The 25929-nt window shown below is 57.7% G+C and overlaps 1 protein-coding gene across 3 annotated transcripts in view; it reads left to right on the forward strand.

Annotated features, from left to right (window-relative positions):
• Positions 1-25236, forward strand: part of Sdc3 (syndecan 3) — a 38436-nt gene extending 13200 nt beyond the window's left edge. Inside the window, exons 1-6 of one of the 3 annotated variants that reach the window (XM_070037434.1) lie at positions 9671-9696; positions 13031-13161; positions 16485-16602; positions 18084-18709; positions 20337-20628; positions 21370-25236. In XM_070037434.1, the coding sequence (XP_069893535.1) occupies positions 13144-13161; positions 16485-16602; positions 18084-18709; positions 20337-20628; positions 21370-21536 (1221 nt within the window). In that variant the 5' untranslated portion in view covers positions 9671-9696; positions 13031-13143 and the 3' untranslated portion in view covers positions 21537-25236. Of the gene's footprint in view, positions 1-9215; positions 9257-9670; positions 9697-13030; positions 13162-16484; positions 16603-18083; positions 18710-20336; positions 20629-21369 lie in introns of those variants that run through there. The other 2 variants (XM_070037435.1, XM_070037433.1) reach the window with 2 other exon arrangements.
• The last annotated feature ends 693 nt before the right edge of the window (positions 25237-25929 follow it).

Here is a 25929-nt window from a genome sequence, read left to right on the forward strand (position 1 = left end):
CTGGGGTCCACACATGTTTCTGCCCTTCCTTGGCAGGGACATGTCCCCCTTCCCACCCCCCAGGGCAGCCCATGGGGGCCTCGGGACCCCGGAAACATCAGCCAGGCCCTGTCCAGTGGCCCCATTTGGTTGCAGCCATCAGACAGGATAGGGACAGCCCAGGCACATGGCACACCTCACACGCAGCCTTTGCCAGGCACAGAGAGGCGGCTACCCGCCGAGGGCTGCCGGTCCACAGGTAAGGGCTGGGCAGGGGAGATGCCCAAACTGGGGAGGAGGGGCAGGATGAGACAGGGAACTCCGCTTCTCGGGAGGATCTGAATTCAAGTCCAGGCCCTGCTGTGTGGCTTCAGGAAAGAGCCCCTTTCTCTGAGCCTCAGTTTGACATTTCTTTTTTGTTTTGTTATGGGACTTGAACTCTGGGCCCGGGCGCTATCCCTGAGCTCTTCAGCTCTACCACTTTGAGCCACCGCGCCACTTCCGATTTTCTGGGGGTTTATTGGAGATAAGAGTGTCATGGTCTTTCCTGCCCGGGCTGGCATTTGAACCGAGATCCTCAGATCTCAGCCTCCTGAGTAGCTCGGATGACAGGCGTGAGCCAGGTGACCCTGGCTGCTACATTCTTTAAACATCAGCTTCGCTCATTTACGGCACCTGCCTGCCCACCCCCTTTGGTTTGTCTTCCCACTATTTCAGTCGCCTGCACTCAGCCACAGCTTGAAAACATGCAAATGGAAAATTTCACAAATAAACATCTCATCTGTTAAATTTTTTTTTATTATTTTTTGTCACCCCTTCCCTTGCGCTCTCCCAGTTTTCTCCTCCCATGCCACCCACAAGTTGTATAGTTCAACCCAGTGTCTAGTGCGGACCACGGCTGCATTTGTTCACTTTGTCCCTCTATTTCTGGGCCTCCCCCACCCTCCCAAAGACAGATAAACCAACCAATGACAGAAACAAAAGAAAAAAAAAACAGCCATAAAGAAAAAGACGTTTCATTTCCTGGTGTTTATTTCCATGCGTCGGCATTGCGCCTGTGTATGCCTCTCCTGTGTGTTCTCTGCTTATCAGGTTTTTCTTTGCCAGTCCTAGGCTTGAACTCAGGGCCTGGGCACAGTCCCCATGCATCTCAGGCCTCATGCTTCTTTTTGCTCAAGGCTACCACCCTACCACTTTAGCCACAGCGCCACTTCGGGCTTTTTCTGTGTATGTGGTACTGAGGAATGGAACCCAGGGCTTCATGCATGCGAGGCAAGCACTCTACCACTGAGCCACCTTCCCAGCCCAGCTCATCAGTTTGAAATTGCACCCTTGTATATGGGGTGGGCACATCCCCCACTCTGTTACCTGCCCATGATCACTTACAGTGTCCTGGTGCTGTTGTCCAGGTGATGCTGTTTTACTGAGCGGTTTCCCCAAAGCATGAGAACAAGGACGCACAGTGACACCTGTGTAAAGCACGAAGCATGGATGAACTCCCTGTCCACGTGGCCACACTGCGAGGGGGCTTGGATTAGGTTCTCTGTGGCCCCATGCCTCCCAGTGTGTCTGCAGGGTTATGCTAGCATCCCCAATTTCAGAAGACTTTTATCACTCTGAAAAGAAACCCTAGTGCCTATAATGTTAGCTTCTCCTGAGGCAAGCCCCAGTATTGGCACATACATGTGCACACACATGCACACACACACACACACACACACACACACACACACACACACACACACACACACACACACACACACACACACACACACACACACACACACACACCTCCCTAGACTTGTCTGTATATCCTGTTTCTCCCTGACCACCAAGTCCTAGTACCCCCCCCCATCTGCTTTCTGTCCTGTGATTTGCCAAATCCCAGACATTTCATTTGATGAAGCCATTCGGTATGGAGTTTATTATTGTAACTGATTCTTTGTTCTTTTGGCAGGAAGGGGTTAAACCCCAGACCGTATTCTTTCTCTGCAGACCCTCTGCCACATGAGCCACTCCCTCCCTCCCTGGGTGTTTTAGGTTATTTTCCAGATAGAGTCTTGGCTTTGTTCTTTTTTTTTATTTATTTTTTTTTATTTTTTGGGGGTCCGGTCGTGGGGCCTGAACTCTGGGCCTGGGCACTGTCCCTCAGCTCTTCAGCTCAAGGCTAACACTGTACCACTTGAGCCACAGCGCCACTTCCGGCTTTTTTCTTTTTGCTTATGTGGTGCTGAGGAATTGAACCCAGGGCCTCGAGCATGCAAGGCAAGCGCTCTACCACTGAGCCACCTTCCCAGCCCCTTGGCTTTGTTCTTTACCTGGGTCACAGACCACAATCTTCCTACCTGTGCTTTTTTTTCTTTTTTTTTTTTTGTCGGTCATGGGGTTTGAACTCTGGGCCTGGGTGCTGTCCCTCAACTCTTCAGCTCAAAGTGAGCATTCTACCACTTGAGCCACTTTCGGTTTTCTGGTGGTTGATTGGAAATAAGAGTCTCATGGAAATAAGTCTTTCCTGCCCAGGCTGGCTTTGAACCTCGGTCCTCAGATCTCAGCCTCCTGAGTAGCTAGGGTGACAGGCTGAGCCACTGGCACGTGGCTCTTTTTCTTTTGGAATGTGGACAGATGTTCTCGTTTTTCTGAAAGAGGCACACGTGGCGTCATGTGGAAGCCCTCTGTGTAACGTTCAGGGGAGCTGCTGGCTGGGTTTTCTGAAGTGGCTTCACATCCCGCCGGTGGTTGGTCCTGCCAGTCTGGTGTTGCTCATCCTTTTGACCAAGTCCCCGATGCTTCTTGCCTCTGCTCATCCCTCAGGTGGGTGGGTGTGGGGCACGGTCATGGGACGAGGCAGGGGACTACTGCCAAACGGGGGAGAGATTAATCTCTGGAGGGTGGTCGAGAAGGCACCGCAGCATGATCCCGTGAAACGTGCTGCCAGGCACTCGGTAGGTGACCAGGGACAGGAGGTAAAGGGTTTGTGGGGAGATGCTGGGGTGGTGGGAATCACACCCTATCCCATCCCCGGCCAAGGAAAAGAGGAAGAAATCTGCCTGCTAGCCCTGGGCTGTGGTAAGAGCCACTGCTTTGTTCTTGTGCCTCTCTGGGCTGGGTTGCCGTCCCATTTTCCGATGAGGAAACTGAGTCTCTGGGCAGGCAGCTGGCCTTGGGTTTCCAAGCTGAGAGATGGTCAGGCTCTGGACCGAGATCTTTGTTTCGATCATTTCGTTTCATCCTTCAGAAGTGCTGTCATGACTCAGAGAGGTAGAGTTTCTTGCCCAAGGCTACACAGCTGCTGAAGGCCAGGGCTGGGATTTGCACCCAGGAAGTCTAAATCAGAGGCCCTACTTACTTTGGTAACTTGTCTGACTCCCAGGAGAGGCCCACAAGTCCTCTCTTCCGAACCCCATAGCTCTTTGCGGCTGGAGGCAGACCCGGGGACACATGTGGCAGAGCTGTTTGTCTCTACCCCTCGTTCTTTCTGAGTCCTTGGCTGTGTTCCATGGTTCTCCTGGACCACGGTGATGGGAACCTCAGAGGTCTGTCTAGTTCAGATCATCTGAGGCTGGCCTGTTCTGTCCCTAGAAGTGGAACAGAGCTGGGTGGGAGGTGGGGGTGGAGGCTGGGAGGTGTGAGTACACAATGATTATAAATAACCCAGCCATCCCCAGCCCACTTTCCAGAGGCTATGCACACGGCGTGTGTATGGTATGCACATGTGCATGTGTGTATGTGTGTGCAGTGTTTGTGGGGTGCATGTGTGGGCCTGCTATGGTCTCAAGTGGCTGGCTGTGTGCCTGGGGAGGTATCAGGGCTGGGGGCCTCCCAGGACCGCTGGGAGAGCTGGGCCATCTCTGAGAGGAGGCTGAGATCGGACAATGGAGTCCTCCAACCTGGATCCCCCTGCCCCCCCTGCCCCCCTTCCCCAGTCCCTAGCCTTTGTGGCTGGTTCTGGGTGTGTAATCCCCAGTCATGGAACCTATCTCCTAGCCCCTCCCTGCCACTGGCTCCTTCCTTCCCTGCCTGTATCCCCTCTTTTTAACTTCTCCAACCTCCAGCTGACCTGTGACAGTGTCAGCAGCGGCCCGGGCTTGGTGGGTGCAAACAGCCGGAAGTGGAGGCTCCACGGTGCCCTGCCCTCTGAACTGCATGCTTTTGCATGTGATTTGCATAGAGCCTGCTGGAATTAGTTTGTTCCTCCTCCGTCTCCATCACTCCGTGTTGTCCTCATGGCTGGGTTTTGGAGGGGCCAGAGGGGAGCCCTCGACCCATGCCTGGTCTTATACTGGGAGACACAGGGTCAGAGAAGGGCAGGACTGGCCGGGGTCCCTCAGCAATGGAGCAGGAAGCGAGGGTGTGGGGCTCATCTCAACCCCAGGACTTACTGAACGAACACTAGTGGTGTCTGACCTGCTCCAGAAATAGCCTGGTCTTGGGACACAGGAGTGACCACACAGACCTGGGCACTGGCCCAGGCCCTGGGGCCAGACTCAGACCAGACACAGGACAGAATGCACATGTACACTGCGGGCAGTGGGGGGTTCTGAGGATCGGCCTGTGTCTACAGAGCAGGGTGGAGGTCACCTGGGGTGGGGGTGGGGCCTCTCGTGACCTGAGAGGCGGCTCTGAGTGGGGACACTGGCATCTTCTGGCTCCTGTAACTGCCCCTTAGCTGCTAGCCGTATCACGCAGCCTCAGACCATCATATTTATTTTGTAGGAGGGGGAGGGACTCTACCAGGTACCAGTTTGGCTGCAGGAAGCCAGGCCAGGATACCTTGCTACACACTGGTTAGTTTGTATTGTCCAGGCCAGCATGGACCCGTGTTTATAGGCAAGGGTGGTCATGGAGGCTGGAGGTACAAACCTAAAGGCGCCTGTGGATGGGTATTTTGAGGTGGTGGGAGGGGCTGCTCACCTGTGCGGGGCCAACTGTCCAATCGCCTGCTTGTATGCACTCCCGGGCCCCTCGCTAGTCAGTCTGTACAGCATACCGGGCATCCCCAGCAGCTCCCTGGCAGGTGGGGCTGGTGAGGGCTGGGAGGAGGTATGTACAAGGAGTGATGTCCTCGGGGTCAGCTAATCCTGGGCTGGAACCTGGGTCTTGCAGGTGCATGATCTTGGGCTGCTTGCTTCATCTCTCTGAGCCTTGGTTTGTCCCTCTGTAAAGTGGGGGTAATTGTCTCTCACCAGGAAGGAGATTTGTGAGGGGACACGAGGCGTGGGCCCAAGGGCTGTGCTAACCCACCAGGGCATCTGTGGACCCGGTGTCTGGGAGAGGCACGGAGCATGGCTGCGTGTGATTGGCAGTGACGCGCTCCCGCCTCAGATCCTGCTTCCCAGTCCAGGGGGACAGGCTGGTGACCCCTCATCTGTGACAGCATCATGGGGGTGGCGTTCCCTAGCCTGGGCCAGGGAAGTGGTTCGTATGTGTGCGACCTCCCATCCCATCAGTCAAAGAGATGCTGGGAGCACACACTTGTCTGGACTGTCTGGATCTCTGAGGAGAGCGTGGCACACAGTAGGTGCTCCATCAGTGCTGGTGGTGTTGGTTAACTCTTCACCTAGAGATGGCGGGGAGCATGTCCCGGGAAGCAGGAAGGGCTGAGTGGGTCTGGAAAATCAGGTCTCCATGGGTGGTCCTGCTGCTTGGCATCGGCTCAGGGCCAGTAGCCCAGGAACAGTGTGAGAGAGGATGCATCCTGCAGCAGGGCCACAGGGGGAGATCACTAGATTATTCTGTCCCCCCTTCCCCCCCCCCCAGTGCCTGTGTGGCCTGGGTGAACAACTCTCAGCCTGTCCTTCAAGGTGAAGCAGTAATGAGCCCCTCTGGGGGGCCGAGGCCGGGCATGCAACATAGTACCAGCGCCCGTGAGTGCTGGCCGTTAACGCTGGGACCACCAGGAACTTTACACAGTGGGCCGCAGGCACATTGGAAGCCTTTCCTGCACGAATGCACCTGCTGCCCAACTGAGCTCCGGAGCTGGAGCACTTGCAAGGCCCGGTAGCTCTGGGGAGGGAGGACGCAGGCCCTTTCTCATCTTATCTCAGTACCTTCCTGTACTTTCTGCACTTTCCAGCATGGGCTCACAGCACCTTTACTACTACATTCCTCTTCCAGACTTGGTGCACTCTGGTTTTCTAGAGAGAGAGGAAGAAAACCACAACTCCTCCATCCTCCCTGACATTGGTTGGGCTGTGTGCCACCCCTCCAGTGGAAATTGACAGCAGAGGGAAGGGCCCGGGGCTGGGAGGGAGCTGGCGGCCATGGCCAGGGGCCTGGCTCCCTCCCCTGGCATGCCCATCTGGCTACCACACTCTGGCCCATGGCACAGATGGCCCCGCCACCTCCTCCACCAGACAGGGCAGGCCTAGTTGGCTGGAGGCACAGTCACCCAACAGCTGCCCACCCAGCCTCCTGTACCCACACAGTCCCGCCCGCGAGAACCAGGCCCCTCCTCAATACCCACTGGGATGCCCGTCCCCTCCCCAGCCACCCGGCCACCTGCCCTCGTGCAGGTCAGCAGCCACTGTTTCTCCACCCTTGAATATTCTTTGAAATACTTTATTTTGGGGGGGGGGGTCTGGTCATGGGGCCTGAACTCTGGGCCTGGGCGCTGTCCCCTCAGCTCTTCAGCTCAAGGCTAGCACTCTACCACTTGAGCCACAGCGCCACTTCCGGCTTTTTTCTTTTTTGCTTATGTGGTGCTGAGGAATCAAACCCAGGGCCTCATGCATGCAAGGCAAGCGCTCTACCACTGAGCCGCCTTCCCAGCCCCTACTTTTTTTTTTTTTTTTTTTTAAAGAAAACCAAGCTGGGTGCTAGTGGCTCACACCTGTAATCCTAGCTACTCAGGAGGCTGAGATCTGAGGATCACAGCTTGAAGCCAGCCTGGACAGGAAAGTCTGTCAGACTCTTTTCTCCAACTAACCACTAGAAAACTGGAACTGGAGCTGTGACTCAAAGTAGTAGACTCTAGCCTTGAGCAAAGAGCTCAGGAACAGTGTATATAGGCCCTGAGTTCAAGCCCTACAACAGACAAAAAGTAATAATTCAGTGATAGGCTCTGGCCTTTTAAAGACATGATAGGCAGAGTGGTGTGCGACACCAGCACTGTTGACAGCTGCATAGTATTCCACACGATGGTTGTGCCTCCATTTAACCAGTCCCCTCGTATTGAGTGTGTAGGTTATTTCTGTTTACCATTTGTTATGAATAGAGTTGTCCTGGATCTCTGGAACCCAAGGACGAAATTTTAGGGCATCTCAGAAAGGTCCTGAGTGTGCCACAGGCTTGATTTATTTTACAAATGGAGCTGAGGAAAAATGAGTTTGAGGAAGTGTGTGTGTGTCGGGGGGGGGGTGTCTGGCCTATTGAACTTGGGCTGCTGGCTCACTGAGGATGCCTGGTGGGGAGGGGGTCTGGGGAGGATGGGAGGCAGAGAAGGTGGTGGAGGGAGGTTGGACCCATGGTGGGAAGGGACGCTCTGCTGCCAGGACTTGCTTTGCAGAGACCCTGGTCAGGATGCCAGGGCCCAGAGTAGTGTGTGCTGCTCTCTGAGCTGCCTTGGGGGTGAAGGGGAGAGACGAGGCGGGGGGAGGGATGGCCTTCGGGTGTGAGTGTGGGGAGTGGGGAGTGGGGGGCAGGGGTCTGGCTCTGTTTGCAGAGGGCACTGTCAAGGTCATCAGGCGCCTTCTCTGGCCGCCTCACCCTGCGCCTCCCTGGCCCACCACGCTGGCTGGAGGCTCTGGGACTCCCTTCCTCGCAGGGGGGGGGGGCGGCACTGGTGCCCAGCCAGGACAGCTGTGGCCAGGAGGGGTGGGGACCGAGGTGTCTCTGTCCCCATCCAGGCCGTCCATTGTGCTGCCCCCTTGGCTGCCAGGGAGCCTGGCCCCAGCCCACATTCCTGCTGTGATCCTCTGGGTCTCCAGGGTGGAACTGCCAAGCGTAAGGGGCACCGAGTTCTCACAGGACGGACGGAGGGCCTTTTGGGGACAGAGTCTACAAGGATCCAGAAAACTCAGTGAGCCTCCCCTACCCCAGTGCTGAGCCTGCTTCTGGAGCTAGTCAACTGCACTGTGTGTCTTTAGACAAATGGCTTTCCTTCTCTGAGTGCTGCTCCCGGGGCCCGATTCTAGCCCATCCACTCACCCCTCTTCTTGGGTGAGCAAATGCAAGGCTTTCTCCACTCTCCACCTCAGTGTCTAATTAGTGGGGGAAGGAGCCAGATTTCTAGGGCTTTGTTTAGCCTAAAATAAAGGTCCCCTCCTGGTAACACAGGTCCTGGAGCTAACCTGCCAGAAACCAGCGAGCAGCCAGCCCTGCTTCGGGTACACGAACCCCGTTGCTTTTCACAGTGGCTCTGTGAAGTCAGAGTGATCCTTGTTCCCACCGGACCAAACAGGCTCTGAGAGATTGAGCAAGCAGCTCAACCTCGAACCCTAGACTGTCTGAGCCTGAGGCTGGGATCCCAGTCTTTGCTCACAATTTTTTCTTCTGGTCACCAGGACATTGGCGCCCAAGTCTGGGTAATTAGGGGAAGGAAGCTCCGGCAAAACTAATTACACTTGATTCTGGTCTAGCTTTGGCCTGACAAGCGTGGCACAGGGCTGCCGGGCTCGTGGCACAGGGCTGCCGGGCTCGCGGCCCCCTGCCAGCTGACCTAATTTGTGAGTGTGTGTGTGTGTGTGTGTCTGTGTCTGTGTCTGTGTGTGTGTGTGTGTCTGTGTCTGTCTGTAACTCGCCCTTTCTTTCTCTGACCTCTCTCTTGCTGTGTGCCACCCGACCTCTCTGGGCCATGATGATCTCAGGTACATGGGACCTGACGGGAGAGATACCTCTGAACTGCCTCCTCCCACCACCCCCATTTCAGAGGAGGAAGTGAGGTACTGAGTGATGGGGTTGCTTTGGCCTCTGTGCTGAGCTGTCCCCGCCCCCCCCCCCGGCAAGCTGCCCACGTGAAGGGCAGTGGAGACCCCCACATTCGGCCAGCGGCTTGGGAGGGGGCTGAGATGGAGGCAGTAGCGGCCACGGTGGGAGATGATTGACATTGACCGGCCCCTCCCCCACCCCAGCCCTAGGAGACGGGGCCGCATCCAGCTGCTCCTATGCTGCTCCTACGCTGCAAGGCCTGACTGCCGGGCCACGGTGGGGTGTGGCGCAGCTCCTGTGGCTAGGAGGAGAGACGGCAGGGTGTCGGCTTATTGGAAAGGTTGCTGCTTCTCAGGTGATGGTGTGTGTACGCACACCTGCTGGTGTGTGTGTGTGTGGCTGCATCTGTCAGGTGGGTGCCAAGTCAGAGACGAGGAGGGGCGGCAGGTGGCGGCAGGAGGGCATGCTGTATACCGGAGTGGGTGTGACTGACTCCATGCCGTGCAGGCGTGAGTGGGACTGTGTAAGAATGCTCAGCCGGCGTGAGCAGGGGTGCGCAGGCAAGAGCATTCAGAAGAGGCCCCCCCCACGCACCTCTCTGCTAAGCCGGTCTCAGTGCCCGCATCTGTGGGCTGTGATGGGGGGCCACAGGCCAGACGCTTTCTCGGCTGCCGCTCCTCAGTGGCTGGCCGTGGGCAGCGCCCCGGGAGGCTGGAAGCCCTCGGTGGTGGTTGTGTGGTGGTGCCGCCGCTGCGTATCTGCCCTGGGGTGGCAGTGGCAGGTGCTAGTTTCCCAGAGGGCCTGTGTGTGCATGTGTGGAGAGCAAGGAGGGGAGATAGGTTTGTGTTGCAGGTAAAGGCAGCAGTGTGTAGCAGTGACGTGTAAGTCAGGGGCCAAGCCTGTGCATGGGGGCGTGTGTAGGAGTGCGTGTGAGGGCTGTGCCCAGGGTGTGCATGGGAGTATACATGGAGGCATGCTGGGGGTGTGCATGGGAGTATACAAGGAGGCATGCTGGGGGTGTGTGTGGGTTTGCACAGAGGTGTGTGGGGGTGTGCAGGCATGTGTGGATCTGTGTGTGGGTTTGCACAGAGGTGTGCATGGAGGCCTACACAGCGGTGTGCACGGGAGTGTGCATGGAGGTATGAATGTGGCTGTGCTTGGAGGCTTGCTTGAGTACGTGTATATATATTCATGGAGGTGTGTATGGGTGTGTGTGACTATATCCATGAGTTTGGATATGCATGGAGGCATACAAGGGGCTGTGCATGGAGGTGTGTGTGGGTGTGGGGGTGTGCACAGCGTCTGTACATGGAGGCATGTGTGGGTGTAGGGGCGTGCAACAGCGTCTGTGCATGGAGGTGTGTGTGGGTGTAGGGGGTGTGCACGGGCTGTACATGGAGGTGTGTGTGGGTGTGGGGGTGTGCACAGGCTGTGCATGGAGTTGTGTGTGGGTGTGGGGGTGTGCACAGCGTCTGTGCATGGAGGCATGTGTGGGTGTAGGGGGTGTGCACAGGCTGTGCATGGAGGTGTGTGTGGGTGTGGGGGTGTGCACAGCGTCTGTGCATGGAGGCATGTGTGGGTGTAGGGGCGTGCAACAGCATCTGTGCATGGAGGTGTGTGTGGGTGTAGGGGGTGTGCACAGGCTGTGCATGGAGGCATGTGTGGGTGTGGGGGTGTGCACGGGCTGTGCATGGAGGTGTGTGTGGGTGTAGGGGCGTGCACAGCGGCTGTGCATGGAGGTGTGTGTGGGTGTAGGGGTGTGCACAGCAGCTGTGCATGGAGGCATGTGTGGGTGTAGGGGTGTGCACAGGCTGTGTATGGAGGTGTGTGTGGGTGTGGGGGTGTGCACGGGCTGTGCATGGAGGTGTGTGTGGGTGTGGGGGCATGCACAGGAGCTGTGTGGGGAGGTGTGCATGGGTGTAGTGGGTATATACAGGAGCTGTGTGGGGAGGTGTGCATGGGTGTAGTGGGTGTGCACAGGTGCGTGTATGGGATTGGGTCCAATTTGGCCTTGTGGGAGGTGAGTGCCTGAGTCAGGTGGTCACAAGTCCTTGCGGAGGTTTGTGGGGGGCATCTGTGGAGTGTGTGACGTGAAGATGGGGTATGTATCTCTGAACCTCCTAGGGCACACGTGCAGTTGCGGTGCTCTCGGTCAGCCGGGGGTGCTGCTGTGTGCTGGGCTTAATTGCTGAGAAGCTTCAGTGGGTAGGCAGACTGGGCTCAGAAAATATTGGTCGTAAGTGTAAATGTGTGTATGTGTGCTGCATGAGTGTGCTACTGGCTTGTATTATCTACCAGTGTGTTATGTGTGTGTACACTGGGGAGTGCAGTATGTACATGTGATATCAGTATCTGATAGCACAGTAACTCTATCTTCCATCAATTTCTGTGTGTATTTGTGTGCATTGGGTGGACACAGGTGTGTGTATCTCCTGTATGTACAGGTGATATTGGGCTATGTCCTCTTTCAGTTGCTTTGTGTGTGTGTATGTGTGTGCACACATGCATGTGTGTGCATGCACTCGGTGTGGGTGTTGGCCACCAGAGGGTGGGGTTTACAGAGGGCCACGGAGAGGGTCAGGGAGAAGGTGCTGGGCATTTGGATCTAGTTAAGGCAATGGCATGGATAATTATGCTCATTATGCATGGAATTATGCAAATGCAGGGGTCGTCTAGGGATCAGAAGCGTTTTGTCCCCTGCTCGGGCAGCGTGTGACGTCTAGTGCTCGCAGGTGATCTCCCCCCCCCACTCCCATCTCCTGGGAGCCACACTTGGCAGTCCTGGGGGGCCCTGTCCCATTGGTCCCGGCACCCCACCATCAAGCTCCCCAGCCTTCCAGGGTGAGCTGGGGGTGACTGGTTGGTAAGTCCCCCCACCACCTCCCCTAGGGTCTGCTTATTATTGGGAAAGAACATTCTCTTACAGGCAGGTTTGGAAAATCACTGAAGGTAGCCTCTCCCCAGCTTCCACTTGTCCACGGGAGCCTAAATTAAGATGTGAGAGAATTCTCCCTTCCACCGCCCTCTCTCCCCCACCTTCCTCTTCCCCCAGCCTGTCAACTCTCACTTCCCTCTGCCCTCTACTTCTTCATCTTTGCCCTGTGCATGTCCCCCCCCCCATGCCTTCATAGTCTCTCCCTCGCTTCACCCGCATCTCTGTGGGGAGCTGGAGCTCCTGGTCCTTAGCATGGAGGAGATGGTTGTCATAGTAACCGTTGTCATGTGGATGGCTACTGAGCTAGGGATGAATAGTATCTAGGTGAGAGCTACCTGAGTAGAGGCTGATAGGCTCACAGGAGGCTCTGTGTTGTCCCTCAGCCTCAGAGCCGTACAGACATGTCCCTCACACCACTTCCATGCCCGTGCTTCTGTAGCCCCAAAGCCACATGGCACTCTGTGCTTTCTGTGTCTGCCTTTCGGTGGATATGTGGCAGTGTGTGTGTTCTGGCTGCATCTCAGAGTGTGTCATTTTCAGGGTCTCTGAGGCTATGGGTGTGTGTGTGTGTGTGTCTTATCTGGAAGCAGGGGTTAGGGACTAACATTAAGACTGGTCACCAGGAAATGAGGACTCGGGAACTTCCTCTTGGACTTACCATGTTATCAGTTTGGGGTCCCTGCCAGCCACTCCAGAGCGACAGTGATTCCTGCTGTGCCCCAGACCTGTAGAGTGACTTCAGGCTGCTTTCTGCCTTTCTTGTGAATGTACTTTTATTGGTATTATTAAGGGGTTATACAGAGGGGTTACCATCTTGTAAGTCATGTAATGAGTCTATTTTTTTTCCCTTCTGTTCATGAGGCTAGAACTCAGGGCCTGGGTGGTGTCCCTGAGCTTTTTCATGCAAAGCAAGCACTCTACCTCTTTGAGCCACAGTCCACTTCCGGTTTTCTGGTGGTTTATTAGAGATAGGAGTCACAGGGACTCTTCTGCCCAGGCTGGTTTTGAACTGCGATTTGTCAGATCTCAGCCTCCTGAATAGCTAGGATTATAGGCATGAGCCACCAGCTCCTGGATATATGTACATTTCTTTTCTGGACAATATCACCTCTCTCTTCACTTTTCCCCAGTCAGGCTGCTTTCTGAACAACTGGAGAGGCAGGTGCAGATTCCCCAGAGGACTTGTGGAGGGAAGGGTGCGGGGACCTTGGAGCACCCTGAGCCTGGGTCCTGGGGATTTGTTCTGGGCAGAAGCAGGAGCTGATGAAAGTCGGACAATGGCTGCTCTGAGCTCTTGGAATGCCTACAAAGGAGGAAGACCCTACGATTAGTCACGAGAGCAATTACCCTAATTGTTCCACTCCATGACTCACTGGCAGAAAGTAAATACTGATTAATTCATTACTTTGAGATGTGTGTGTGTGTGTGTGTGTGTGTGTTCCATGAGGGGTATCTCTTGGCTTCTTGCCCTGGCTGGGCTGGGTAGGACTTGGGAACAGGTGCTGGAAGCTGAGGACAGGAAGCCAGGATTGAGATTCTCTCTCAGCATTATACAAACGCCAGAAGGGCCTATCAGTGGCTGGGGTGTGAGAGGCTGAGCACAAAATGCCATGCCAGTCCAGCCCTCTCGCACTCACCCGCCGTCCATGGCTCCCAGCGCCATTCATGCGCTGCCAGTGCTTGGGCACTGAGATCACCCAAACCTCTGGGCTCATCTGATGTACAATCTGGATGAAAAAGGACCTGTTTCCAAGAGAAAGCCACCACCCAGACATGGACGGCTTCCTATGAAGTCCTCCCCGCTCCCCCACTCACTGGTTTTCTAACCTCAACCGCCGGGTGAGGCTGGAGGGCAAGGCAGGCCGGCTGCAAGGGCACTGGCTGCATCTCCCCGACCTTGGGGCCTTTGCTTATTCCGTTCCCTGTGGGAGATTGCCTTGCACTCTCCAGTTCATGGACGATGACCCAAACACTGTGTGCTTCAAATCCTAGAACCAGAAGTTATCCCCTGTTCCCAAAAGGCTTTCACGAGAGGTGGTGGGTCTTGGGCTGAGGCAGAGCAGAGCCAGGCCTGGCCTCTCTGGGGTCTGCAGCCCTGCCTTTGAGGTCCCTAGTGCTGGACAGAGTTGGAGCCAGGATCCTGACTCGGCTTCCTGGCTCTGTGAATTGGAGCTTTGGAGAAGAAGCCTTCTCCCCCTGCTGACCCTGTAAAGGGAAGCAGTAAGTGGGTTCCACACTGAGTTTGTTCCTTGGACTGCAATGAGGCAGTTGAGGCTGGAGCTAACTTCCTGTTTGGGGAAGATACAAAGCCAGGGCTGGAGCCAACACCACAAGCTCTCCTCTTCCTTCCTGCACCCCCCAAAGTGCTTCCTTCTTGGACCCCACACCTCCCTGCACCCAAGGCTGTCCGATAAGGAATTTGGGGTGCCACTTAATGCCCTAAGACAAGACTGGATCTCATCATATCGCCCTTTATCGGCCTGGAGGAGCACCTGCTGCATACTGGGTGTAAATCACTGCACTGCGTGTGGATCACTTCACGGTGTGTGAACCAGTATACTGCGTGTGAACCAGAGCACTCTGTGTGAACCAGAGCACTCTGTGTGAACCAGTGCACAGTGTGTGAACCAGAGCACTCTGTGTGAACCAGTGCACAGTGTGTGAACCAGAGCACTGTGTGTGAACCAGTGCATGGTGTGTGAACCAGAGCACAGTGTGTGAACCAGTGCATGGTGTGTGAACCAGAGCACTCTGTGTGAACTAGTGCACAGTGTGTGAACCAGTGCACAGTGTGTGAACCAGTGCACTGTGTGTGAACCAGTGCACTGTGTGTGAACCAGTGCACTGTGTGTGAACCAGAGCACTCTGTGTGAACCAGTGCACAGTGTGTGAACCAGAGCACTCTGTGTGAACCAGAGCACTCTGTGTGAACCAGTGCACAGTGTGTGAACCAGTGCACTGTGTGTGAACCAGTGCACTGTGTGTGAACCAGTGCACTGTGTGTGAACCAGAGCACTCTGTGTGAACCAGTGCATGGTGTGTGAACCAGAGCACTCTGTGTGAACCAGTGCACGGTGTGTGAACCAGTGCACTCTGTGTGAACCAGTGCACAGTGTGTGAACCAGTGCACAGTGTGTGAACCAGTGCACTGTGTATGAACCAGTGCATGGTGTGTGAACCAGTGCACTGTGTGTGAACCAGAGCACTCTGTGTGAACCAGTGCATGGTGTGTGAACCAGAGCACTCTGTGTGAACTAGTGCACGGTGTGTGAACCAGTGCACTCTGTGTGAACCAGTGCACTCTGTGTGTGAACCAGAGCACTCTGTGTGAACCAGTGCACTCTGTGTGTGAACCAGTGCACTCTGTGTGAACCAGAGCACTCTGTGTGAACTAGTGCATGGTGTGTGAACCAGTGCACTGCATGTGAATCAGTGTACTCTGTGTGAACCAGTGCATGGTGTGTGAACCAGTGCACTGCATGTGAATCAGTGTACTCTGTGAACCAGTGCATGGTGTGTGAACCAGAGCACTCTGTGTGAATCATTGCTCTCTGTGTGAACCAGTGCATGGTGTGTGAATCAGTGTGCTATGTGTGAATCAGTGTACTGCATGTGAATCAGGGCACTGCATACTAATCAGTGTATAGTGTGTGAATCAGTACACTCTGTGAATCAGTGCACTGTGTGAGAATCAGTGAGCTCTGTGTGAATCAGTGCATGGTTTGTGAATCAGTGTGCTGTGTGTGAATCAGGGTGCTGTGTGGTAATCCGTGCAGTGTGTGAATTGGTACACTCTGTGTGCATCAGTGCACTTGGTGTGAATCAGTGCACTCTGTGTAAACCAGTGCACTGCATGAGAATCAGTGAGCTCTGTGTGAATCAGTGAATGGTGTATGAATCAATGTGCTGCTTATGAATCAGGGCACTGTGTGCTAATCAGTGCATAGTGTGTGAATCAGTGTACTGTGTGTGAATCGGTGCACTGCGTGTGAATCAGTACATGGTGTGTGAATTGGTGCACTGCGTGTGAATCAGTACATGGTGTGTGAATCGGTGTACTGCGTGTGAATCGGTGCACTGCGTGTGAATCAGTACATGGTGTGTGAATTGGTGCACTGTGTGTGAGTCAGTACATGGTGTGTGAATCTTGCACTGGGTGTGAATTGGTGCACTGCCTGTGAATGAGTACATGGTGTGTGAATCGGTGCATGGCGTGTGAATCAGTACATGGTGTGTGAATCGGTGCACTGCGTGTGAATCGGTGCACGGCGTGTGAATCAGTACATAGTGTGTGAATCGGTGCACTGCGTGTGAATCACTACATGGTGTGTGAATCGGTGCACGGCGTGTAAATCAGTGCCCTTTCTGTGACTCAGTGCACTGCAGGAACATCCACACTCTTTCCCTTCACAGCCCAACATGGCAATGCTCTTCGATGAGGCAGTGTTCTTCACTGTAACTTGCTCCAGATCCCACATTTAGGAAGCAATGGGTCTCAGACTCAAACCCAGCTCTAGTTCTTCTACTCAGGGGTTCGGGTCAAGGTCCTGGGGCAGGGGTCCCTGGTAGTGGTCATCAGGCATCTTGAGTGGGTAGGAGGTGGCCAATGGCCGGCCCCTGGCTCTGTTGCCCGCATGGACGTCATGTGGCCTGCCAGGCTGCTGGCCTCTGATGCTGAGCCCTGTGTCTGTCTCTACTCTGCTAGGCTCAGCGCTGGCGCAATGAGAACTTCGAGCGGCCCGTGGACCTCGAGGGCTCTGGGGATGATGACTCCTTTCCTGATGATGAACTGGATGGCCTCTATTCAGGGTCGGGCTCGGGCTGTAAGTACCTCCCTGGGCTTTCCCTACCTGTCAGTAATGACCCTTTTGCACCAAGGCCCCACTCCCAGGAGTCTACTTAGGCCCTCTAGAATGAGGCTGCCCACTGTACAGAGGTCTCATGGTTCCCAGGAATGAGAAGGGCAGAGCATCCTCTCTGGAGGGAGCAGGCCAGGGAGGAGCAGACTCCGAGCTCTCCATGTCCTCTGGCCTCTGAGCCTCCACTTGTGCTGCTCAGTCTTTGCATCCTGCTGTCCCTGCTCTCTTTTTCCCTGGCAGGAAACAGGGACACCCTCCTAAGCCAGTGTTCCTGGCACTGCTCCACCCATGTGGAGGAGCTCAGCTGGCCATGGCAAGTCCTCAGCACAGACAGCTTGATTGGCTCCTCTGGCATCCAATCTGCTGAGGCCAAGGGCAGGGTCAGGACAGGGATGCTGGCTGGGAAGGTGGCTCAGTGGTAGAGTGCTTGCCTAGCATGCAGGAAGCCCTGGGTTCCATTTCTCAGTATCACATAAACAGAAAAAGCCAGAAGTGGCACTGTGACTCAAGTGGTAGAGCTCTAGCCTCGAGCAAGCCCAAGCCCTGAGTTCAAGCCCCAGGACTGGAAAAAGAAAAAGAAAATGACTGGGGGCTAGTGCCTGAGCCCTGGAAGTGGTCACTGAAGTAGGTGGCAGAGGTGGCCCAGGAGGGGTCCAGAGTGTCTGTACACTTTAGAACTGGCTGTGTACTTTCCAGCTGGCTTCTTTAGGGTTGTGCTTTTTAAAATCTTGGTAGAAATCCTTCCTAAGCCAGGTGCCGGTGGCTCACGCCTGTAATCCTAGCTTACTCAGGAGGCTGAGAGCTGAGGGTCGAGGTTCAAAGCCAGCCCAGGCAGGAAAGTCCAAGAGACTCTTATCTCCAATGAACCACTAGAAAACCGGAAGTGGCGCTGTGGCTCAAGTGGTAGAGTGCTCGCCTTGGGCCCAGGCCCAGAGTTCAAGCCCTGTGATCAGGGGTGAAAAAAAAGAAATCCTTCCTAAAGGGTTACATCTCTGCTTCCAAACCTGCCCACCCCAATCTCCCCCCCTCGCCCACCTGGTTCTTGCTCAGTCATCTCACGTCTGGGGCTGAGTCGGTCAGATGGCCCAGGAACATCCTCTCGCAGCCTATCCTGCCTTGAGCTCATGCTGAGTGTGTCCCTCGGTCATTCCTTTAACCCCCACCCATTCCTTTAACCCCCACCGAAACCTGCGGCCAGAAGAACCATGGTTGCTACTGCAGGCCCGGTGGGCTGGACTAGTGAGGGAAGGCCTCCTGGCTGTGGCGGCCCTGGAAGATTTGGGGCTAGGTGAGAGATGGTGGCCAGTGTCCCTCCTGTCCCTCATGTGTTCCTGGGAAGATAGGGCGGGGAGGGAGCGGGGTGTCCCGCCACGCGGGGTGTCCCCCCCCCCCCCCGCGCTGGCACTGCCTCGCTCCCCAGGACGCTTCCTCTTTCCACCCCTCAGACTTCGAGCAGGAGTCGGGCCTGGAGACAGCCATGCGGTTTGGCCCTGACGTGGCCCTGGCCACGCCCACCACGCCCGCTGTGCTGCCCACGGAGGACATCCAGCCCGTGGGCTCCCCGTTTGAAGAGCTCCCCTCGGAGCACCCCAGCCCAGAGCCCGTCACCAGCCCCCCGGTGGTGACAGAGGCCCTGGAAGAGCCCAGCCAGGGAGCCACCACCGTCTCCACCACCACGGCCGCCACTGCCGCCGCCGTCACCGCCGCCACCACGGAGGCCCTGACCGCGGCCACGGCTGCCACCACGGCAGCCACCACCGTCCCCAGCTCCCCCGCAGCGGCCCCGGCCACGGCCACCGCTGCTGTCGTAAGGACCACCGGCGTGCGGAGGCTGCTGCCTACCCCACTGACCACGGCCACCACGGCCCGGGCCACCGTCCCCACGGTGCCCTCGCCGCCCACCACCGTGGCCGGCGTGGACACAGAGTCCCCGACGCCCAGGCTGGCCAGCACAGCTACCTCCCGGCCCAGAGCCCTTCCTTGGCCAGCCACCACCCGGGAGCCCGATGCCATCAAGAGGATTACCCTGCCCCTGGGGACGACTGCCCCTGGTCCCACAGAGGTGGCTCAGGTGAGTGTGGCCAGGGCATGAGGGGGGAGGGGTGGGACCGGGTGGGGGTCAGAAAGTGCTGGAATGAGCCAGGCAGGGGTGGAGGGGCCAGAGGACCGGGCTGCGTGCAAGTCCCAGGAGGGCAAGTGTAAGTCCCTCAGATGGGGTGACCGGGGCGTGTGTGCCTCTGTGTGTGCGTGCGCTTGCGTGTGTGTCCTGACCTTGGGAGGGAAGGACCTGGGTGGGGAGGGAGGGGGTGACAGGGAGGGCCCTAGTAATGGCCACGCCCTCAGCAGCCTGCCAGCTTGGATTTCATTTGCCCACGTGACTCCAAGCACGTGGCTGCCTCTCTCTCCTTCCCCGCGTCTGTGAAGAGAAAGTCGGCGGCGGTGCTGTGGGATTGAGGTTTCCAGGCACGTTTAGGGTGCTCCGGACAGCGTGTGGTCCTAGAGACAGGGCGCGCGTAGCTTTCCCATCGTCCTTGACGTCCCCGCCGCGCGCCTGAGCCTGGTGGCCTCTGACCCTGGCCTGGCTCTGTGCTTCCCACCCCCGCCTGCGGGGGGCGCTGCCACCAATCCCTCCTACGGAAGAGGCAGCTGAAGCACGGGGTGTGGAAGGCATCTTTTGTGGCTCCATAGCGAGTGGTGGAGTCGCCCCAGATGCCTGCGGACTCCAGCTCTTGTGCTTGTGTTTGGGGTGATAAGAGTCGGGGTGCCGGTGAGGTAAAGATGGCCAGGGAGGAAGGGCATCAGGGCAATGGGAGCTGCGGCTCATGCGGGTGGCCCGCACGGAGGGGTCGTGATAGCCCTGGGCAGGCACTAAAGCCCTCCGCTTGGGCTCTCCCTCCAGGAGTGCCGGTCCCTTGGCCCCCCACCAGCCCCCCAAATGCAGGGTTTTCCTCTGGTGTTTCCCATGAGCCGAGGGCCGAGCAGGAAGGGGAACAATGGTGAAGCTCAGCACTGGACGCGAGCCAGGGCCTGGGCTGCAGGTGCAGCCCCCACACACTGCCTGTCTTTGCCGCCCCCCCCCCCCCGGCCCCTTCCCATGCTCTCTGCAAAGCAGCTGCACCCCTGCCCTGAACGCTCCCTCGGCCCTCACTTTGGTCCTGGAGGAGGGAATGAGGAAGTGTGGGGGAGGGGCAGGCCCCAAGGGCTGACTCCAGGCCAAGGTGCTCACCTCTGCCCTGGCCACGGGGTGGGAGGGGGGCGTGGAGGACAGGTCCCTAGATGGCTTCTTCATCGGAAGTCCCCAAGGATTGTTCTACGGCAGCCAGAGGGGAAGTGATGGGGACAGGAAGTGGACAGGATGTAGCCAGATTGAGAATAGAGGCCGCACCGTAGAGTGATTTCAAACACAGACCGTGGAACTGGAGAGCCTTGGATCTGAGTTCTGCTGCTAACACGTACCAGCTGTGTGTCCTTAGGCATGCTGCTGAACCTCTCTGAGCGTAATTTATTATCACCCAGGGTGATGATAGCTCCTCCTTCATGGTTTGATCATTTAGGGCCACTGTTCACTAAGTATGGCGGGTGCTTAGCTTAGTGGGTGCTGGCACCACTGGGTGATGGAGCGATGGCGCGGGCTTATGTGGAGGAATGCCCAGGGGCACTGGACCTTGGTCCGTGGGCTCACACCCCTCTCTCTGCAGACCCCAACTCCAGAATCCTTCCTCATCACCATCCGGGATGAGCCAGAGGTGCCGGTAAGCGGGGGTCCCAGCGGGGACTTTGAGCTGCCAGAGGAGGAGACCACCCAGCCAGACACAGCTAACGAGGTGGTGGCTGTGGAAGTTCCCGTGGCCAAACCGTCACCTCCGTCCGGGACACTGCCCAAGGGCGCCCGCCCGGGCCCGGGCCTTCTGGACAATGCCATCGACTCGGGCAGCTCCGCCGCTCAGCTCCCTCAGAAGAGCATTCTGGAGCGGAAGGAGGTTCTCGTAGGTAAGGCCTGAGCTCTGGCCCGGGGAGCCTGTCTCTCTGGGAACGCAGAAAAGTGTTCAAGGCATCCTGGGTGCCCAATAGAAAGAGGAAGCCGACCGACGACCCCCTCTTCCCCTGACCTTTGCCCTTCCAGTCTGACCTTAACTTTCTCTCCATCTCTGGCACTTTCCTTCGTGCTCTCTGATCCCAGCTTTCCCGGTTACTCTGGTTGTCCCGAAGGACTTTCCTTCCTGAGTTCTGATCTCTGGTCCATCCTTCGGTTCGACCTTCACCTGCCCTTGACGACGGTCCTTAGGACCTGTTGGGCTACATGGACAAGAGTCCCGTCCTGGCTCCCCACCTGGGGCAGCTGCCATCTCCCCAGGCCTCTCTCGCGCGGGGAGAGCGGGGAGGCCTGTTGTGCTGACTAGATGCCGAGGAACGCGTTTGTCCAGAAGCTTCGGTGCCAAGCAGGTGTCATAATCCAGTGGGCAGGGTGTCTTCTTTCCTGGCCATTTTGAAACTGCGGTACAACTTGGAGGGGAGGGCACGGCTCACCACGCCTCTCATGGGACCTGCAGGAGGACTTAGTGCGTTCGGTGATGAGCACTGGGGCCCATGAGCGCCTAGGAATGGTGCATCACCAAAAACTCGAACCCCAGACCCAGGATCCCCATCCTGCTCCCCACCCCAGCGCCCCCCTCTGGGCCTTCAGCTCCCCCTCCCGCTCCCGGGCCTTGACCTCCGTCTCTTCCTCCACAGCGGTGATTGTGGGCGGTGTGGTGGGCGCCCTGTTTGCCGCCTTCTTGGTCACGCTGCTCATCTACCGCATGAAGAAGAAGGACGAGGGCAGCTACACGCTGGAGGAGCCCAAGCAGGCAAGCGTCACCTACCAGAAGCCTGACAAGCAGGAGGAGTTCTATGCCTAGAGCAGCCGCCGTGCCTCCTGCAGCCTCAACGCCTCCCTCCCCTCCCCGTCCCCAGCCGGCCCCGCAGCCCAGGCCTGGGACCAGGAGCCCAGCCCCAGGTCTTCTCTGCCCTCCTTGTCAAAGCCCGCCCGGGCTGCCAGCATCACGCAGACCATCCCTGAGCAACGGCACACTGCCACCCGCCCCAGACTGTGCCCTTACAAGCTCCTCTCTTGTTCCCACCACCACCAGCCTGGGGCTTTGGGACCTTATGTCTGATGGACAGGAGGAAAGAAGCTCCTGATTGGCTGGTGGAAAGCAGGGGAAGGGCTGGGACTGGAGATGGCCCGAGGCCCTGCTCATCCTGCGGGGCTGGGGTGAGCGCCCCTTTTTGGGGTGGACAGGCAGTCAGGCTGGTTTTCAGGACCAATATGTGGCAAACTCAGCTCTCAAAATCATCCAGACACTGAAGCCTCTTGCTCTTGTCCCAGGGCCTGTCTCCGCCTGGGTGAGAGGGTGCCCTTGATCACCAGCCTGTCCCCGTGGCAAGACTGGGGCCCCTCCTCCACCCAGCGCACATGCGCCCAGGCTGCTCCCCTTTCCCCAGTGTCCCCGGGGGAATGGCTTCCCGTGGGCTCAGGGGCCGCCCGGGATGGGGAGAGGCAACACTGGCATCTCTCCTGTGAATGGTCTCCACCCGGTCGCCCACTTTCCCACACACACTGCCACGTTCACACCCACGACAGAAGCACGTGACAGGAAATCATACGTAGCCCTGACTGCCCAGACGACACTGAGACCAACAACCCGCCCCATCTGCCCCCAACGACGTTTCTGTTCATGCGGTGCCCAGTAAACCCACAAACCCGCAACGCAAGCCACCGGCCACGCGCGGGCCTCCTCCTCTACATACACCCAACGCGACTCGTGGCGCCTCCCGGGGAAGGTGGAATCAAGCTGGAGCACTCAGCCCATATTGGGTCCCCTAGAGTTGCCCCATTTCCACCCGGTGCCCACACCAGCCACATTGCTGCCCCCACCCCCCAGCCTTGTCAGACAATCCCACAGGGATGCACAGTCTCACCGTACATGAGCCTCATTTGTGCTGGAGGAAGACAGGAGGGCACCCACCTTTCCTGGAATGAAGTGTGGTGGTGGTGGTGGTGGTGGTGGTGGTGGTGGTGTGTGTGTGTGTGTGTGCGCGCGCGTGGGGTAGGGGTGGGGGTCATGGCCTCAGCCTTTCAGGGCTCTGTGCACCTGTGGGCCTGGCTTCACACCTGGCTGCTTCCTTCCCTCCTGTGGCCCACAGGGGAGGCTCAAGGCCAGCCCCCAGCAACCTGGGGTGTTGAGGCTCCTCCAAGGCTGAAGGAAGATGGCCCAGGCGGTGGAGGGAGCTTGGCTCTCCCAGGACCAAAGGCCCAGGTGGAGGGGGCGGCTCCGGCCCCGGCTCCGTGTCTCCCCACGGCCCTTCCTGCTGTGAGCCAGGGCTGACTCTGCCTCCCAGGACACCCGTCTCCAAAGTGCCTGTGAGGGCGGGCCTCCGCCCCGGCCCTCCGCCCCACAGCCTTCCAGGCTGACCTCAGACCCACCTACCCCCGGCCTCCCTGCGGACACCCGCCGGCCCCTCTGACCCAACAACTCTGCCGTGCTGGCCGATGCTGCCTGGACTCCCAGCGGGCAGCAGTCCATCCAGCGCCCCAGGCCCCACGGGCAGAGCGTAGATGTGCAGGGGCAGGTGGCCGTGGGGGAGGGGTGTCACAGGCCCCCAAGCCCACCTCCCTTTCTTTGTTACTCCTGAAAGTGGGACCATTTTGTTGGTATTTTCAGACATGGGGTCACCATTCTCCTTCCTGGAAGGAGGTGCCCGGTGGGGGCTCTAGGTAGGAGCTGAAGGGACGTGGTGTGAGTTGTGATTGGCTGGCCCCCCCACCTCTCACTCATAACCCAGATTCACATCAGCTCCTCCCCACCCCCCCTGCAGTTTATTTTCTGTTACTTGTCAAGATTCCCTGGCGGCAGACTTCAGCGAGCTGGGGTCGGGGGAGGCTGAGGCCACAGGGGCAGCGTCCCAGAGCTACAGCAGCGTGTGTTTCCCCAGGGGTGGGGGGGGTCACACTTCCAGGCTGGGCTCCATCTTTCAGACCCCAAGTCTGCCTCGGTGGGCCCAGGGCTTTGTAAGAAAGTCAGTGGATCCCAGTCTTCGAAGGAGGGCCGGAGCGGGAGGAACTCTGGGCCCAGGAGACCTGGAAGCGGCGGTTTGGCTTCCACCAGCCCTGTAGCAGAAAGGTCAGATACAGGGAGCAGAAGAAGACCCAAGTCCCCCCAGCCCTTGCCCTCCTCCTGGGTGGGCTACTGGCCAATGGGCAGAGAGGAGGCGGTGCCCAGGGACGCGGCATGGGGGGGGGGGGATGGAGACCCAGCAGTGAGCACTACTTCTGCATTGGGTTGAAGCCCACGTTTCACATCCTGTGGGCTGGATTTGGGGCTGGGAGCTCAGCCTCTTGGCACAGCCTCCCCCGTTTTGTCCTAAGCACTTGAGAGACGAGGCTGAGGGCTTGGTCCGTGGAGCCGTGGACAGGAGGCCAATGTTTAGGCTTTGTCCTTGTGAAGTTTCCTGGTCTGAGCAGCCCAGCTGCCCTGGACCAGCCTGACGGGGAGCAGGGTGCTTCTCAAGAGAGTGCGGCTCAACGGATGAGCTGGAGCCCTCTGTGGTGCAATGTGGGGTGCAGGGTTCCCCCCACTCTAGGTACGGTTTGGTACGTGCAGGGCCTGCCCAATCGGGTCCTCAGACACCCTGATGCTTCCTAGAGGGTGTCCGGGGCCCTGGCGTTTCCGGGAAGCACAGCGCATTCCAAATGAGAGGGAGCTTGTGTGGCTGGAGCGGTCTGTCCTTAGCTTTGGCGTTTGGCGAATGCAACGCAGGCTGAGGACCGTAGAGCAGCAGGTGGGGCTTGCACTGTCTTCTCCACGCCCCCTGCAAGGCTGGTGGTTCCCCTGGTGGCTGCAGGCCTGTGGCGGGTGGAGGGTGCTCAGGCCAGGCTCAGTGGTTGACACAGCTGCGCCCTCTAGGCCCAGGTCGCACACGGAGCAGACCTGGCTTTGCCTCCTGGCTTTCCTGTCAGCTGCATTCCCGGGCTCACCTCGCCAGGCCTCCTGTCTGTAAATAGAAGCCCACAAACTATGTACAGATTTAGAGACGCCACCTGGGCCCCGAAAGTCACCATCTGAGCGCCAATGGCGCCGGCATCCCCCAGGTGCTTGCCCGGCGCCCCTGTGCACCCGGCCCCAGCGTGGCGAATGCATGTAAATATTTTTCGTAGGCAGCGTGGCTCCAGGGAGCCCCCCCTGAAGACAGTGTCCCCCCCTCCCTCCGGTGCGTCCTTTCTCCTGTACAGAGACAACTCCCCCCTCCCCCAACCCGGCCTGTGACAGCTGGGAATCTGTCCTTCCCTCCCCCAGACCTCCCTACCCCATTCGCTCCCCATAACCTGTTTATTAATCATACCTGTCCTGAGTTTCTGGCCAAAACTTCAAAGGAGGAGAAGCGGAGGAGAGAATGGACAGAGCCTGGCGCCGCCCGCTGTGGGCGCTCATCCGCCCCCGCCTTGGGAAGGAGCTGGTTTGGTTTTTTTTGTTTTGTTTGTTTTGTTTTGTTTTTTTTTTTTAACATTTCCCGTGCTGTGCCCATTTATAAGAGGAAATAAAATTAAGCTGAAAGGAAGCACCGTGGCCCCAGAGTGAGATGAATGTGGAGGCTGGAGCTCACCCCTCAGCCTCCTTCCCTATTAAAGGGGGGAGGGGAGGAGGGAGGGAAATGGACCCACAGCCCCTCACGGGAGCCATTGGGGTAAAAGCTGCCCTTGGTTGAGGGTTTGGGCAGCTCAGAGCTGAGCACGGTGAGGCCAGTGGGGTGGGGGGGGCAGTGGGGTGGGTGGAGGACTGGAGTGGGGGTGCGGTTCCCCTCCAGCAGGCGGAGAATGCTGGCTTTAGACCACCAAGAAAATCATCAGGGCCAGAGCTATCTGGGGGTACTTGGGGTGGTTTTTCCTGCCCAGCCCTTGACTCCTCTGAGCCTCAGTTTCCCCACCTTTCACACGGACCGGAAAGCTCTGTGGGTGAAACGTGGTGAGGCAGATGTAAGGCTGAGCCTCGGCCCGGGGTCCTACACACCCCGCCGTGGTGAGGGTGTCAGCGATGATGGAGGCGGAACAGAGCAGAGCTGGGGACAGCTTGGGTGGCTTTCAAGGCTGGGAAGGTCTTGGAGCCAGCCCAGGCCCAGCAGGGTGTGGAGCCTGCCCTAGAGCCCATAGCTGGGTGCTTCCTAGCTCCTGCTACGCGGGGGAGCTTCGGAGCCCACTGGCCATCCCTAAGCCCTTCCCCATGCCCTTCCCCTTCCCCGTCTCTGTGTTGCCTG

This window comes from Dipodomys merriami, unplaced genomic scaffold (genome assembly GCF_024711535.1).
Source record: "Dipodomys merriami isolate MVZ:Mamm:240054 unplaced genomic scaffold, mDipMer1.0.p SCAF_28, whole genome shotgun sequence".
Lineage (NCBI taxonomy): Eukaryota > Metazoa > Chordata > Mammalia > Rodentia > Heteromyidae > Dipodomys > Dipodomys merriami.